The 18,626-nt window shown below is 36.6% G+C and overlaps 1 protein-coding gene across 1 annotated transcript in view; it reads right to left on the reverse strand.

Annotated features, from left to right (window-relative positions):
* Positions 1-18,626, reverse strand: part of LOC127389682 (connector enhancer of kinase suppressor of ras 2-like) — a 183,101-nt gene that overhangs the window by 36,921 nt on the left and 127,554 nt on the right. The window contains exons 11-14 of the mRNA XM_051630420.1: positions 18,123-18,328; positions 13,312-13,397; positions 12,024-12,278; positions 1,156-1,190 (exon numbers count right to left, since the gene is read on the reverse strand). Coding sequence (XP_051486380.1) covers positions 1,156-1,190; positions 12,024-12,278; positions 13,312-13,397; positions 18,123-18,328 — 582 coding nt within the window. The remainder of the gene's footprint in view (positions 1-1,155; positions 1,191-12,023; positions 12,279-13,311; positions 13,398-18,122; positions 18,329-18,626) is intronic.

Here is an 18,626-nt window from a genome sequence, read left to right on the forward strand (position 1 = left end):
GCAGCAATCGAGAGACAAGACTGTCTCTTAGGAGGTGAAGTAGAATTTTACCCTAGAAAGTCTTTTGAACTCCATCTTTAGCACAGTTCCATCTGAGATGGCAGTGCTACTCAATAGAGCTGAATGCCATTTTAAGCATTCCCAGCACCTGCAGCTGGGGAAACATCAACACATTCTGACCATTGTAACTGCCTTTGAAATGAACTACAGCATTTAATAGACATATAAAGAGGTAAAAATGCTGAGAGTCCTGAAAATCCAGCACGAGGTGACTTGTGACTTTGGTGATCAACAACTAAGGTTGTGGTACCTCAGACCTGTAGCTGTACCGTGGTGGTATTCATAGAACTGAAGAAAATAATCAGAAATTATAAATCCCTTACACTGGTGAGAACATTCTAAATGTAACTAATTATTTTATATACAGTGCATAGTTTAGCTTCTTAAATAGGTGTAGGCCATATACAGGATGGAAAGATGTAAAAAAGAATAATTATATGTATGAACAGATTCCAGTTAAACTTAATTATATAAATTATCTGTTATTTCAGACATCCTTTTAATATGGTTTATGGATGCAACCAGAATATGAACATACTTCACCAGATAAACTGCAAAGGAAAGAAATACAAAGTCACTATTTTATTCTTTAGATATAATTGATTAAATTCAATTTTAAGGGATGAACTGAAGCCTCCAATGTCAGTATTTAAGAGCCAAGAATATAATCAGTAACTTATGAACAGAGTTAGATGTTCATTGACAAATTCTGCCTGTTTTTGCCAAAAATTAAGCTAGACTTAATGCTTTTCATCCTCAGAGGGATTCTGAAATACTAAAGTTCAAAAGTAACAACAACAAAAAAAATAGATGGGGGAAGCAGGGAAACATCTGCTGCTTTGTAGCAGTATAATTTTTTGCTCAACTAAATAAACTTACATCTGAAGTATTTTTTCATCTTTTGTAATTTTTATAGTTGATGAAGTTAGCACATGAAAGCTGTGAGATTTACTAAATGATATTAATGCTTTTCTCACTCAACCCTGAACATTTATTCCTCAAATATTGCAATTCAATTTCTAAAAGTAAACACGGAACTATAATTTCCAGATAGATCACATATAGAGTTTAATACAGAATGACAGAAGTAATTACCTTTCAGTGTCTCCACTGACTGTGTCCCCTGCTCTCTGTGGAAGAAAAACAAAGAGCATTAAGCACAGCTAAAGACTGTACTTCCTTGGTGCACCCAACCCAGCAGTATCTGCAGTGAAAGAAGTCACAGAATAAACCACAGCAGTCATTCTGTAACTCTGAGGGAAAGGAAATGGAAAATATATTTCAATTTCTAACTAAACGTTATTTCACAATGAAAATCATGTTTTAAACAACTTGCATCTGCTCTTATAGTTTCAGCTGCCACGTAATTGCGATCAAAGCTCTTTAAAAGAAGGGAGTTAAAAATGTGTTAGAATGTCAGTGTTTGCAAACATGTTAATATTTGAAAGGAAGTTTAAGTGTAAAGGACAAATATTACAATATTGAGCAGAGAATTTCAAAAGAAAGAACTGTAAAAGTTTTTCAGAACAATAAGGAACCAGTCATCAGAACTTACTTTAATACCCTTCTTACACAGCTTTACATCACTTCATTTTTACTACACTGGTTACTCCTCTGAGGTTTGGAAATGAACATGTCTTTTAGTAGTAAGTGATTCAGGATTAAAAATAAAATCTCTTTCTATTACTTGAAACCAAGCTTTATGATGGAGAAGTGTTCATCTTGAGATCACAAAAATGTGTGTTTTCAAAGTAATGGCCATTTCTTTATCAATGCAGAAAATGGCAGTTGAAAAACCTTTTACTCAGGATGCTTTCTGAATAACCAAACAGGAAACAGGTTATTTTTTTGAAGCTTGTTTTTTAATGTCAGTGTTCCAGGCACACTGTGAGGTGTTGAATCCCACGTGACTTCAGAGAAGTGTCACCAGACTGAAGGAGTTGCCCCTGTAAAAGGCAGGAAGGTTGCTGGGTTCAGAGGGGATCGATGATCCTACAGTAATATTATCCAATAACTATGTTCATCACTTGCTTACATCTAGTAAGATCAGACTAGTTATCTAACCTAGGATCAGAAAGATATTTTCCCCTGAGCAGGCCCATGTAGAACTACACAACTACCTTCTCTTATTTTCTCTTAAAACATTCCTGTTATTCAAAGCATTCCTCATATCCAAAGGAGAGTCAGCCTGCCACAGGGACAGGGTGAACATACAAGAGGTTTATTAGTGGCGAAGATTTATTTCTATACTATCAAGCTTATGAAGGTACTGACAGCCAAAAGTGATCCCTAAATCAGTCCCTGAAGTTTCACACCTATCACTGCAATGATCATGGGGCTGACAATTAAGGAATGGTGATGGCTCTTCCTGGTTTTGCAGCTGGAACATTCTGGGACATGTTTGTGTTTTGAGTAAAATGCTGCCATAATTAACCCACACTTGAGCCAGAAAATGTGTCTTGGCAAAACTGTCTAAAATACAACATGAATTACATGGACTTGATAGTTTTACAGGTTCTCCTGTCTCTTACCTTCCACATATTTTACCAGTAACTCTTGTTGCTGCATTAAATATTATTTACTACTTTTAAAATTGCCTTTTACTTGTTCTGGTAACTCCTTCTGCTAAAATATCCTAGCAAAAGTGGGTATCCAAGATGGTTACTAGTCAAATAAGATTATCTTAGCTGATGAAAAGCAATTAAATGGTACCCTTACACCTAAAACCAGGGGGCTCTCCCATCTACCTTGCTGAAACCAGGCAAAGGCAGAGCTCCCCATCGAGCACATAAAAATGTAACAAGCTTTTGTAAGTGCTATAAACAACTTCATGCTGAAATCTAGTCTAAAGAACCTAGAAAAAAAGAAAATATACCAGATAGAGAGATTCCCATTTTCTTGAAGCTAACTGTAAGAGGTAACAGCACCCATCTACAGCCAAAATGTCTGTTTGGAGAGCTCCAGAAACATCCTGTACAATAAATGTCAGATTGCTGCCACTGCTGCTAATGCACTATTAAATATGAATGAACCAATCTGATCAACCCTGTAAATACTGTGGGCAGCCTAATATGATGTTGTGTGGCTAACAGAGTAGAAGAACTTTGACACGGGAGCACTAACCATGAAAAATAAAAGTAATACATACTAGAAGGTTCAAAGATTTTCTTCTCATACCCCTCTGCCTTCTAGTACTACTAATTTTAGCAACTGAAAGTGGGAAGAATAATTCAGTCAGTTTAAGTGTTTCCCATTCTATTTCTTAATTAGTAGAGGCCTTCCTTTTCTAAAACTGCTCCCAAAGTAAAAGCAAAGTGTTTTCCAAATCAGGGTACATCCATTTCTCTCCCAAATGGGATTCCTGCCACATTCCTTTCCCTGACAAAGCTAAGAAAATGCTCCTTGCTCAGGCTCAGCTTCTTTTTATCACGTGTATTACACACTTGCACTGCCACTACAGATTTAGCCCTGTTACTTATTGCCTTCCAAAAAATGCACAAAGAGCACCTCTATCACAGGTGATCACCTTGGATTGTGGTTCCCAGATTCCTTTTGATGGGATGTATTCCATTAGTACAGCTGTAAGCAATTGTTTGAATATTGTGAACTTGCAAAACAAACAAACAAAAATATGCTTCTCTTAATAAAAATGGGGGTTTTTTTACAGGTCATTTCAACACTAGGAATTTTTTTTAGCATTAGTGAGCATTAATTTTAAAAGATATTGAATAATCTAATCTAATTATTAAAGAATAGTCTGTAGTAAGGAAATTTTACAACGGGTCAATAATGGAGGGGAAAAAGAAAAAATACAACGTAACCATTTAACTACTCATAGATTATGCAAATTGTAACTGATTATTAGTTCAGTGCAATTTAGAAAAGAGCGAAAAAGTATACATTATATGTATAAATATGGAGGGGAAGAAAAAGTTCATAAGAGTACTTGGAAGTTATTTGTTTAAAATATAATTACAATGGTACCGATAGAAAACATGTATAAACTTTCCAATATTTATCAATAATTACTTTATTAGAAAAATAATCTCTGCTCCTGACTGACTCATTAATGACATACATACTTTTACCACTATTTAAGTATGGACTATGGATTACTGGAGGTTTACATACATATACATACATACAATCTTTGGTTTGGCTGAATTTTTACCCCCAAGCAGATATCATTGCAGCACAATCCAGTTGCTGCTTGAAATGCCAACCAACAAAAGAATTCCTGATAGCACATATGGAAAAAACCCCACACTGGCATTTCTCTTCATATGTACATATGGCTAGAATTAATTCCCTTGTCTAACAGGATTATGCTCCTGGTATTTGGAAAACAAATTGCCTTATCCTAGTTCCCAAACTAAAACTTTACTCAATCTTACACTAAAAGGCCACGTCCATGACTAGTAGACAAGTGGGAGGCTCAGGAGGCACAAGTCTTGTGATGCTGCCACAGACTATAGAGCACAAATTCTGTGAAATTCAGGTCACTGGCACCTCTCGGCCTTCTTTAGAGACAGCTCCACATTTATGTAGCCCTAGGGATTTTAGTGGATCTATTTTCTGACTTACACAAGTAGAAATGAAAGGAGAATAAAGCCTAGACAGTCTAACAAGCAGATCTGATGATCCTCTCCCAAAGGAAATCCTACAGAAACTCCTCTTTACCTGAAATTCCTATAAATACTTGAGAACAAAAAGAATCGTTTCCTTCAATCAGGATTTTATGATGTAAAGAAATATTTTCTCATAAGAAGTAAAGAAATCACATAAACACCAGAAAACAAAAGAACCCTGAACCGCAGAGATAGTGTGAAAACATCCAAAGGTTGTTCAGTTGCTGTTTCCCAGTGGAGCAGACTGGAGTAGGGGGTCATGAGACTAAAGCAGTTTGATAACAGGGGCTACTAATCTCAATGGTCAAATGCAATATATTAATTCCATCTAGATCTGTCTTTTATCCAGCTGCAAAATGGATTATTTCACCTTTACTATACATACTGTTATTATCCAGATACTGAATATTGTTATTTTACAGATATTGAATTCCCTACAAAAATCATTTCTTCTCCTGCCTCCTTAGCACAGATATTCATTATCCTAAGTATTTCTTTCCATCAGGTTAGTTCAAAAGTGAACCAGCAGCCTTGTTGCCAGGGGCTTCACTTATCTCTCCAGCTCAGTGAGCTGATGCTTAACCCATTGAATACACTTGCAAAATTACCATGTTCAGCTAAAAATGAAAGCTGCCCTTGAGGTTTTTCTTCCACTCCCTCTCACTGAGGGGAGGGATAAAAGAGAAGGAAATAGTCCCCGTGCAAGCTACATCCATGGACAGTCCAGAGGTGCTCAATTTTTATGCTGGGGAAGAAAGAAAAAAAAAAAGGATGACAGGTGACAAAATCAACCAAGGACAAAAGAAAAATATCCACTCAGGATTAGTAATTTTGCTGCACAGGATTCCATGGGAAAGGGAAGTGGAAGAAGAGGAGTGGCTGAAGCTGAAAGGAGGTAGCGTAGCTCAAGAAGTGACACAGCTGAGGGAAAAAGAGTCAGTTCCTGCCCCTTCCTTTGTCTTACATTCCCCATTGCTCTAGGTACAGGCCCACACAGGACTGACCTTTCCTGCCAGGCAAGGCCTTCTCTGCTCCTCCTCTTGCTGGGGAAGGTAAGAAGCCTGCTGGGAAGGTGAAGAAGGAAAGGACAGGGACCAAGGCCTGAGCCAGGGAGGAGAGAGGAAGACTCAGAGGAGAGTCTTTAGAATACTACAGCTGGCTTCCTGCATACTGATCCTTTTGTCAGCAACAGCAGCAGATGATATTTGTACAACAAGGAAGATGAGTTTGCATATTTGCATTTGGTACATTCTTCTGGATGACAATTATTGCCATTATGGTAGCAGTAACATCAGTTGTAGCTCACATTTAGGAACAAATGCTGAATCCTATCGATCCAAATGGCTGTTACATTTCTCTTCAGTCTACATATACAGAATCAGAAATAAATTTTTTCTTTTTTTTTTTTTTTAAATAGCCTGAATAAATAATAAAGCAATACCTTTATTTGCTAAAATAACCCAATAGAGTAATTCTTAGCTCTATTGTAACTTTTCTGTACTCCAGAATGCTTTGCAAACTGCAATTTATACATGAGGATGCAGCAGGTTAACGACTGCTTCATTTGCTGTCATTGGTTGTTCCTAGTGGATTGTTTGAAGACTGCAGAATAAACTAATTTAAATAAGCTCTAATACAGCTAAATTACTTATGAAAACATGGTGTATGTTTGGATAAAGACAGTCTCATATTTGCTTTGCTGCAAAGCTTCCTAATATAGCTATCAGTTTAAGGAATTCAAAACAAACAAGGTAGCCTAAACATTTGGAAGCAAGCAAGAAAACACAGCCTGTCTCTGGGTTGAATTGCTGAAGCAGGTATCACAGGACTCCAGTCCTAACCACTGCAGTGTGCTCCCTGCAAAATTCCTGGCCCTCTTCTGAAATACTGCACAAGTGGAGCCCAAGACAGGTCCACAACAGGCAATGGAAATGCTCAAACCTCAGCTAAGCTTCACAACTGCCCTTAAAAATGGATGGATATACCATGTCTGGATCCAGATGCAGTGTATTATCAAATGATTAAGCTCAATCATTGTTTTAAGTCACTTCTGGAAAAGGTCCATCTAAAACAAATGCTGATTTGCACCGTGCAGATACATGAGCTAAATTTGGTCTAATGTAGAGAATCTACACACTGTTTTCACTTTGCATTATGGACAGAGTATAAAGGGTACCAGAAGCTGAGATTCAGTGGTAATTTAACTTCCTTAGTGCAGTGGAACTTCTAAGCAAAACTTCCCAGCCTATGTAAGAACTTCCTTTATGGAACAAGTTGCTCAGGACTAAAATTGAACACAAATCCAACTGCCTTATTGCATCTCCTTACTACAAATTGTTGAGTTTTTAAATAGAAATCAAGGACAACCATAACTTATTTCCCTTTATTTTCCCTTGTACTGTAACTTGTCTTTTCCCTTTTGAACTGTTCACAGATGAAGAGTGCTGCTTAGAGAATTATGTCTAAACAGAACTGTACATAAATCTGTTCTTCAACATTGCTACTGAAGGATCCATCTTGCACTACTACTAGATACTTGTCAGCTCAAGCCTTCACCTACACAGTTATGGAACAGTAAAACGCAAAATCATCTTCTCTTACAATCAACACAACTTGGCAGAATCAGTTTGAAGCTACAGCAGCCAGAAATACTTATGTTAGCTTCTCTAAGCAGTTAGAGCCCACGTAACCATTCCCACAGTGACCTTTCATCATAACTGCAAGGTAGGGAAATATGTTTTCCCTATTATAGATACTTAAATATAAAGCAGAGATAGAATTTATTCAGCAATTCAGAACAGAAATAAAGCTTTAAAGAAAGTAATTCTCCTCCTTGACACTTAGAACAGTTTTGTTTCTTCCCAGAAAATCAGGAAGGAAGCAATAAAATATGAGCAATTTTCCTACAAAACTGGCAATAAAAGACTCCTCCTTCAGTCATATGGAACTGAATGTATATGATTGTCCCAGACTATCTCCATTCTTCTACTTATCACAGTAGCACTCAGACTGCCTATTATCCAGAAAAAGTGCCTGGAACATCTGGCACATCCCAGCATGCATGCATTACAGAAAAAAACAGCCCTCCACTGGTTTTGCACACATTTTAGTTCTCAGCATGTACCATTAAGCTTTATATCATCTGTCAAGCTGCCTTCTGCAGCTCCAAGACCAGTTAAACAGCATTTACATCATTCTGTGCTGAAAGGCATGCATTACCAACTTCCTGTGATCAGCAGGAAGGAAATAAAAAGGAAGTTAAGCAAGTGCTGTGAAACAATGAGTAACCCTAAGTGACCATAATGCTTCAAATTATCTTTAAAATAAAAAGTGACTACTGCCATAACATTCTCAACGACTACCCTAAAGCAGACATTATTTCTATTTTACTATGTAGGGAATATTGAAATGACAGGATCAGTCTTAGAATTCATTAAAAATTAAGTCTCTTCAACACACTGAATTCTAATTCACACACAAAAAATTAGAAGATTCAATAGTTTATAATAAAACTTCTTAATCTATGATCCTACAAAACAAACTATCCAATCACTTTGTAGATAACAGACCCAGAACATTTACCACCAAGTAAAACCAGATGACAGATCATGATCTTATTTGAGAATTTAATGTAGTAACTAGCAAAGTAAATTTCAGAGCTTCAAATCAGAGTACAAATCCGAGGCAGTAAAACCACCAAGGTGACCACCATGTGGACTTTCAGACTGGGTCTGGAATAAGAACTTCAGTATTTCTTTGAAACAGAAGCAGGTTCCCATGGTGCAAAATGCAACTGAGCAGCACAAAGTGTACAGTTAGCTCGAGTGTTTTAGAAGCCTGAACATCAGTTTGAGCATGGAGAGTGTTTTCCCTTCAAGACTTTTTGGTTTTGTTTTGTGGGGAAAAATGACAAACGAAAGATTTCTCATGTACATCTGATCTACTGTGCAGTAGTTCTACTTGGTAAGTTAATTTTCTTCAGAATAAACTCTGGTAACACAAAATGAGAACATATTCAGGTTTTAACTCTATTCCTTAAGCCCAGAGTCTGTTCCAATAGTGCATTTCAGCCATGCTATAATGGATGTACTTCTGTGATATTTACATATGCCTCACTCTTTAGCCTTAATCTGGTAAACAATGTCACTTCAGAAGTGAGGCATTAGTAAACATAGGAAGTCATGTTCTAAGAAATACTCTATTGATTAATAATTAATTATAACAGCCCTGTTAATTATAATTGACTCTTCCTTGGATTGTGTCACATGCATCACAGAATGGCATATTGATTAAATTAGAGTTATAAATATATCCTGAAAGGGCCAGTGTTTCTTGACAGCAATGGTTAATTGCAACACAGATTTCTGCCTCAGTTCATATCCTGGGCATGCTGCCAATATTGCATTACCTAAATATCCATTTCATATAGTAAATCTGCATCCTCACACCAACTTCTGAAATCAGTCTAATTGTTTAATTTTAGGTTCCAAATCAACATTCCATCCAAAGCATTAATCTAGTGGTGAATCTAGGCAATTATCAATTTTGCAAAACTTCTTCTGCCTGTGTCTGGTAATTTGAAGTAGTGGTGTCTTTTCCTTTTTTTTAATGTATTTATATAAGGGCTTAGAAAATAAAGCAATGGCTAAATGACACTGCATATCTTGATTTCTCCTTCCATCCATACTCGTTTGCTTACAAGGCACTATCACCTTCCCTTTACTAAAGATGATTAGATCCTATTTAACATCACAATTTCATTTTCCAAAGCACTTTTCTGGGTCAAAATTTTGATCTATATCCAAAAGTTGTTCTGGGTATGTGTTAAGTGTAGAGGAATTAATGGAAATTTGATTCTAACAGTTCTGCAGTTTTGGCTTCCATAACAAAAATACCAAACCAACAACAACAACAAAAAATGAAACTAGATTTGTCATCTGGTAGTCCTGCCTCCTGACAGCTGAGAAAAAAAAAAAAAATCAAACACAGACTGGAAGAGCTGATGTCAGACAAATATTTTTAAATTTATTTTAAATAAGGGGCAAAAGCTGTTTTATGATGATTTGGTTAAGTTTAGAAATATCTTCTTTTGATTAACCTTAATCTTGTTGTAGAATAAATTCTTGACAGAATAAAACCTCATTATCAAATAAGCAAATATATCAAAATGTTTATGAAAATACCTTGAGATATTAAGAAAAGGAGATGATGTACCTAAACCTACATTTCTATCTAGGAAGACAGCTATCATTTCTCTCCTCCTTTCAGGTATCAATGTGCTATTAAATGTTTTTCATATTTAACATTTTCACTCCAGGTAGCTATCTTTCAGGATAGATATGCCAAACAATTTTTTGCTTCACTTTCAGAATTCTTTCAGTATTTAAAGTGGAAAGATGATGTTAATCTGAATGATTTTGTACTGGCAAGAACCCATAAAACCTGTGTCAGCAACTCTTGTATATTTCTAGACTTGATTCCTCTTGTATATTTATAAGGGAGTTGACTAAGTGCCTGAGATAGTCTGATTTTATGGTGACAAAAGAATTCACACCACTCTGTCAGTGCATGAATAATCATTTTACATGCATCCTCCTCTGGAATTACTGCATATTATAACAGAGTTTATGAAACAGGTGCTGAACTGACTTTTTGGGTAGATCAACCACGACATGTAAGTTTATCTCCTCCCAGGATTCCACCTTCTTTCCAGCTTCCTGCATTTCCTTCCGACACTTTATAATTGACATATTATGCCATTAGGTTATTTTATTTTTTTATATATATATATTATGTTCTCACACAATCTCCTATTACTCACTTATCATATCTTCAAGTAATTCCATGTCTTTTCATAGAAAACAAAAGGCACAGAATGAAGAACTGCTCCTACTCCCTGTGACTTCCAAGCAGAAAGCCTGTTACAACATTGCAGACATTTAAGATAAAATATCTCTATAATGTGCAGCTTGGTTTTTTGTTTTTACAAACTGCTCTATAGAACACAAAGCTCATATCATGGTATGGAAATCATTCAAGGTAATATCTCTTCAGACAGAATAAACACCTCCTGATAAACAATCATGGGATTTCTAAACTGCTTGGCTTTCTCTCAAGTTTGGGGAAAAGACCTTCCACTTTTCCAAAAAGATTAACTTCGAGCAGTGTAGGAAAGGGAAACTTAAATTTCCTGAAGACAGATGAAAAGTATCTGATGTTCAGACTATCAAATGCTGACAGCTTTCAGCAACTGAGATGAATCACGGGCTGTATTTCACCCATCAGGTGACCCCTCTCAGACCTGGTGCCAACACAGGCATCTCCCAGGATTTTGCTGAGAAACCCAATCAGAACCTAGAATGCAAGGAAGCCTGAAGTAACTTGCTGCAAGTCTTTTTCACTTGTGTGTTTCTAGGAGGAAATTCACCACAAGTAGAAAATAAATACACCTTTGAAAGCTTCCATACCAAATGTGGGGAGGAAATATGCTTTTTTTTTTTCCCCAGCAAAAAACCTCCCTGAAGATACTGACTATTGAGCACAAAAGACTTGGAAGCTGCTACTCTCTGTCATGAGAACGGATCAGTCTGCTTCCAAATGGCAGGACCCTGAGCAGAACTGAAGAATGCCTCTATAAAAGGCAATATGCACACACAAAGCATGAACAGCACACTGATCTCTGAAAGGCTATTGAAGATTGCAGGACATCCAAACCAGCACAGTGAAACTCTACACTAGCCAGCAGTCATGAGAACCTAGTGCTTTTTCATGGTGGCTACAAGAACTGAGCAGCCCTTCATCCAGTGAATCATATCCTCTCCATAGTTTTTCAGTCCAAAATATTTCCTGCCATACCCATATGAACACATTCACATGACTAGACTGTGGCCATGGTATTGCAGTTTAAACAAACAGTAACTCCATTAAGCTTGTCTTTTTTTACAAGAGATAATGACTGAAGTGGAAATGTAAAAGCATAAACTAATTTATAATTAACTGTGATCAGAGGCTGAGTAGAGTATCCTTGTGAACCTTTGAAAAATTAATATGGTCAAATCAAACTCAACTCAGTGAGACTAAATAATCAAGAGCAGTATTTTACTGAAAGCATCTGATATAAAATGGTCCTTGCCTTGCATTTTTCAACTCTGTCTAGACCATTCTTACGTGAAAGCTATTGTGATACTGACATTAAACAACTTTCTTGGACTATAAAAGAAAACATTAAAACACAAGGTAGAACAATATGCCTTTAAACCTGTATCAGCCCTAAAAGGAAAACCTTTTAGTGCTTTCCATGTGCTTAATGTAAAAAGGTTTTTCAAATGTACTTACGTGATAAAGTGGAACTGTGTTGTTTTCTGCTAGTGAGAAATTCAAGACATCTTGCTGTCCAGGTTCAAGCCTAACATTCATAGTAGATGTCAACACAGGTGGACTAATAGGGTAGTTTGGACTGCTTGTATTTTTGCCCTTTTTTCTTGACCTACGACCTGTGTCTCTTTTGTTGTCTTTTTGTGTCAAAGGCTCTTCTTGGATAACCAGTATCTTGTCATCACTCAGGTACCGCAGGAGGGAATTCTCAGAGTCAGTTGTTGGAGGGGAAAAAGGAAAAAGAAACATTAGTAAGAGGAGGCAGAGAACCATTTTGGCTGCATCTGTATTGTCAGCTTGGTTAATTCCCCACTGCATCTGAAGCTCTCTCCTCTGCAAACAAAGTTATTTGTACCAAGGTTCTATTCAAGAGGAAACCAAGTAGTTGGCACAGATGAGGTGGTGGTGAACACCCAGGCCCGTGCATAACGGGTAGTATGAAGGTAGCCCATGTGAAATACAGACTAAACATAAGTCAACATATTTGGAACAAATCATAAAAGGTTTGTGCCTTAAATTAAATCTATTTTCTTTTGGAATGGAAGATTACTGAAAAAGGTTTAAATTCCTGTATTAATTTTTCAGGGTATCATTCATTTTTGTCACATTATAAGTAGACAACTTGAACTCCTCTCAGCTGCCCACACTGTGCCTAAAAGATTCTGACATATTAGTAACTATTTAAGAATCTTTAACATTTGGTATAACAATATACATATTTGCCTATTTGAAGATATCCTTTTGAATTATGTAAACGCTTTTTAGCTGAGGAAAAATAGGAAAAAAGGAATTTGCTATCACTGAGCTTCTTCCAAGTTGGATCCAGTGGGAATCAATAGATATTTATATGATAGGACTGCTGGTCTGAGCAGTACCAGTAACTGGCTGATGCCAGTTTCAAATGTTGATTCATACAAATCAAAATGTGTCTCAAAGGACATTGCCTTCCATCTATATCATCACTTACTGTTTTCTAGAACTGTGAAGATTAAGAACTGACAGTTATTAACATATATCCGAATCCTATAATTCCTTCTTCCTTTGATGCTTATTTTTTTTTCCTACTAGATTTAGATAGGGTAGATCTCTCCTACAGACACAAACTTTTTGATTTTCAGAAAGCAAAACCCCAGATGCTTTTACATTCTCTGTGGCACTCAAGCAAAATGGGTTTGTTTCCTTCATGCTTCTTAAGTAACAAAAAAACCCCATGGAGAACAGCAGAGAAAAGAAAAATAAAATACTCACCTCTGCTTCCTCTCTTGTACATGTTTTGTTCTTTTGACTCCCCTATCCAGCTGTACTCAGTAGGCATAGAAACAGGCCTCAAATCTCCTGGAAAAAATTCAAGATAAACCAATATAATTTTTGAAGTCTTAAAATAGAAGACTGTGGAGTAAGTAATGCCTAGAGATTACAGGCATGACATGACCCTTCAGAGCAAGCCTTTTGGTCAGTGTCTCTACATTATATATTGTAGCCTTCAGGATCAATGAAACATCATCTATGCTGGCTGCTGCTCTTCATTATATGGATTTGAAGGGAAGTACCCCTGGCTTGGGTGAAATTACTTGTAAGGGTAAGGCAGAATGCAAATTTGTTTTTGAACTCTGTTTTGTAAAAAACTCGCTCACTCGTTAAATAGATGGAAAAAAGAAAGGAATTTTTAATGGACTAATATGCTTAGTAAAACTAGAAAGAATATTAATGCAGATAAAACATTACATATGTATCAGTTAAACAGTGAAACCTCTTTGACCTGGAAAATCACATGGTGAGTAATGAGGGGAATCTCATTTCAAGGAACATTAATTTCAAGTGCCTTAAAGAAAAAACAGAGCACAGTTTGGTAACAACAAGAATGAAGAATCAGACATTAGGGTTTTAATTAATATGATTTCATGGCACTCTGGTTGTAAGATAAGTGCTGTGCATTGGTCATTCCCTGCTATGGTATGGGTAGAACATGGAAAGCAGGCCATTAATTGAGGAATACTACAAAGCTGACTGTAAGACATTAGCACTTTGGCCTTGTCAGCGTTCATTACCATCACAAAACACAGAAACACACCCTCCAGATTATGGGTTAAATTCTGTCTGACCCATAAAGCCAAAGACTCCTTCTTCCACTCACCAGCTGACTGAACTGTCTTTAGCACTCAAGCAAACTTTTAAAAAGGAGCTTGCTACTGTTTTCTTTCTAGGATTATTACAGGTTTTACATATGAGCAAGAGCTTCTTTATCAATTTCCCCAGGTTGGTTAGAGTGACAGAGTATTGTCTGTGAATTATTTGCATGCTAATGAAGTTTTTTATTCAGTATTCTTCCAAAATACAGCTTTTTTTGCTGCTAAAATCTTAGGCTGATTTAAAAACAAACGGGTATATAAAACACACATGCTTCTGGACAACATGACTATCTGACAACTGAAGGGATAACATATACCAAGAGTACTGAGATTTTCACATATTACATCTTTTGCTCATACCAGAAAAGGTAGTGCATAACTAACTGTTGTAAAACATACATAGCTTCCTTCTAATAGTTTAAACTAATTTTAACTACAAATGTATTATTCAACTTCTAATATTAAATTTGGTCTTAGAAGAACAATACTGATTAAGAAAACTCCAATAAATCAAACAAATAGAATAGTCAGTAATATGGAAAGGAATGAGAAACAAGATTATAAATTAAGAACCAAAAATCTGTAAATAAGAATTCACATAGCAAATGAGGATCAAAAGAATAAAACACGGCAGCGTTTATGCAAAGGGAAGACAGGTCTGAAGCTCTAAAGAGATTTGTAACAAAAAAGCCAGATGCCACCATAGAATTGACATAGAATCATAGAACTGCTCAGGTTGGAGAAGCCCCTCGGGATCACCCAGTCCAACCATCATCCCTGCTCTACAAAGGTCTTCCCTAAATCACATCCACCAACACCACATCCAAACCACTCTTCAGCACACCCAGGGATGGTGACTCCACCACCTCCCTGGGCAGCCTGTTCCAGTGTCTGACCACTCTTGCTGTGAAAAAAGTTGAAAACAGAAATTTAGGACAGGAAACACAGAAGCCAAACAAAGGAACTGATGACTTTGCATACTGCTTATTTTATTTCCAAGTTCTTGCCCAAAGAAATGGAAGCTATAAACTGTTTTAAAACATGGCAACTTTTGTATTTTTCTGAGGAGCAGAAAGTTATTGTGTACAAGTATAGCAGTACACATTGAAAAAAAAGAAACAGAAGAGATTTGATATGCATTGCCACAAGAACTCTAAACACTATAGCATGTAAGAATCAGACTAGTGTTAGTGTTTAACTCCTGGTTAAGAAAAAAAAAAACAACACTGCAGCACTGATAAATACAAGCTTAATCTTCTGAAATGGTTTGAGAAAATGGATTTGTTATTTGCCTCCTTGGATTTTGCATATATTATCAATACTGAGGGTCTTGACTGCCTGAGTATCCTTCTACCTACCAGCTGCAACAGAGACTGGTTTGTAGTAATCACTTTCGTTCTGGTAAATCCATGGTAAGAATTTATGAGCTGTGGTTTGTGTGGATCCTAGCAATAATGAGAGCATGTGCTCAACCATGAAAGAGCTCAGAGGTTTTATTTTCTTTACTTTGCCCATGGCTACCTGGTTGCAGCCTTAGATACATGTTATTTGCTCTACCATCAATCCTGTCTTTCCACCAAAGGCCATATCACCACTCTGATGGTTCAGAGGTACAGCTTTAAATTAAAAAAATAAGAAACATTCTACAAAAATTTGGGTTTAAAACCTGTAGTTTAGAAAAATGTCTGGCTTACAAATTGTTTTTGAACAAGGGCATATTCCTGAGACTTTAAAATAAATTTCCTTCTAGGTTTTCAAAGTCAGAGAAAATCAGAACTGTCCATCATAAACGAGACAGATCTTGTGTATCACTGGGCTCAGGCACAGAGCCCAACATTTTAAGTCAACGTGCAGCATCAGTTTATGAAAGCAAGCCAAATACATCCATCTGGCTCCAATTTTAATCACAGTTAAGATGTATCTTTCATTCTAATTTTATCATAAAATGATGTCACTTAACAGGGAGGTAAAGACTGAGCATTACTAGTCTTAAGATGGAGTCCTACTCTTTGGTGTCACAGCTTTTTCAAGCACCAACTCTAAGACTACAGAAGTTACTAAAAATATGCTACAGGTAACAAAGGTTTATTAAAATTGCCCTATTCCAGAAAGGTAGTGATACATACACACAATCCTGTCCTTTTTACAGTTGATCTTTTGCCATTTCTTACCATAGCTGTAGTCAACAAAACACAAAATCAGGAGAAAAGTTCCCTTTACTTGATTAACATAAGCTAAGATTCCTTTCAAACTATCAGAATGACAAATGACAACACCAGAACAACTCTTGGGAAGCTGTATGTCCTTCGCTGGAATAGCTGGAACCTTAACTAAGGTAAATGATGTGAACTGTGCCATAAATATCTCACATACAATAAGAAAACCTCAGCAAGCATTTATTAACAGAGGAAAGTGTCTGTACATCTTAACTACCAAAATCTGTCTTGGCATCTGGGGCCAGCAGACTTTGTCTCAGAATTCTAACATTTATGGTGGTAAGAACACTTCAGTCTGAGAGCAGGGAAGAGAATCTAAGAGCTTTGTCTCTTAAGTACAAAGAACTGAAAGCAGCTTGGGAAGCTACATTGAAAAACATCCATGATATCAAATTCTGTAGCAGAGACCAACCAGTTCCCTGGCAGACCAACAGCATCAGTGTCTGGAGTGCTTAAAAATGTGTCTTTTTTTCCCCCAACTCTGTTTCATTTCAGCTGTTATTGGATCTTCCACTATAACTGCCTCTGGTATTATCTCCATTGAGCTGCAGCATTTTTTTATTATCTGTGTTCTTCACAGACACACTGTTCTTTTCTACTCTGTAGTAAAGAGTAAAGCTTGGGAGAGGTTTTCCCTTTTCTAGGTATCAAAGACAAAAAAACGTAGGAACTTTTTTTACAAAATGAGAGAAAAGAAAAAGTCACAGTGTAAGTGAATGAAGTACTTATTGATGGCATTTCATATGTATGTGTATGTGTGTGTATGTATATATATATATTTATAAAGGTAGAACCTACCCATACAGAATGCTATGATCAGGAGGAGCCATTGCTGAGGCTCAGAAATAATGCCATTATAAAAATCAGATATGACAGTTTTTACAAAACCTTTTTTCATAACTCTGTAGACTTAACAAAAATAATTTACTGCCTTAAGAATAAAACCACTGAAATACGTGGAGAATACACTGCTGTATTTCAGTAGTACTCTTCTAAAGTGCACCAAACAAATCAGTTTTAGCAGATAAAAAAACCAATTAAAAATTTATCAATTCATTTTCAGCAATACCATTTCTACATATACTCACATACAAGCACATATGTTTCTATACCTGCACACTCATATGGATTTACATACACAAGAAATTTCTATGTAGAACCAGAGTTTACTATTGTTTTAATAGCATCTTACATATTTAAGCAGTTCCCATTCTAGGATTTTGAAGAATATTTCTAGTATTAACAAGTGCATTGTATGATACTGCCCATGTGTTCTGACACTGCTCCATTTAATACACCAGTGAATTTTGGAGGGCCTTACATCTTACAGATGCTTTCATACCACAAGTAAGTCTTTTCAGGCTTTCCTTTTCAGTTTACTAGCTCAGAACACTGCAACTAGAATAATCTCCAAGAGCTTAGGAATGAAAATGAGTAATTGAAGATGGTAGCTACCAAAATAATATGGACTTAAGTATCACTGGAAATTTTAATTACACACTGCAGAAGAAATCTTTCACTAACTTCCACACTCTTCATCCTGAATGTTAGCTTGCAATTATACTAATTATTCCTTCACAAAAACTTTTGTCCAGTACTCAGAGCCTACAGGTCATGATCCAATAAAGAATGATAGATAGTTGGGGATGTTGCAGTGTTTACAGCACCATTTGTCAGGCCCATCAGTTCAGACATGCAAAGGCACTCCAGCCTACCGTGAGTGGGTGTTTTCTCTCTCCTCCTCACTCCCGTAGCTCTGCTCCTCTCATAGTCAGAGCCCACAGGGTGGCCTTCACCTTCAATTAACGTGTAGTACTTCCCACTTTCATGCTCCAGAAAATAGCTTGGAGACTCAGAGCCTTTCATTCCAGACTTTCCAAATTTGCTGATGTCGTCACAAGACATTATTCCAATTTCATCCCTAAAAACAGTAGGCCAGAAGGTATTTGAGAAATTAACCATTTTCTGATAAAGCTGAAGTGTACAACTGTCTTTCCCAAGCCCTGCAAATAAAAAGTCCTGTAATTTAAATGCTATAAATGAGAACTTCCATGAAAGTAATTCAAATTCAACAAATGAATGAAATCACCATTAGGTTCCATTTTTACTGTAAGACAGAGTTATTCAGGAGTAGTCTAGTATTTGAAAGCGAGCAGGAAGGATTGGTATAACATGAGAAGATGAGGGTTTCCCTTGCAGAAGTGCATGCTTTACAATAA

Source organism: Apus apus, chromosome 12 (genome assembly GCF_020740795.1).
Source record: "Apus apus isolate bApuApu2 chromosome 12, bApuApu2.pri.cur, whole genome shotgun sequence".
Classification (NCBI taxonomy): domain Eukaryota; kingdom Metazoa; phylum Chordata; class Aves; order Apodiformes; family Apodidae; genus Apus; species Apus apus.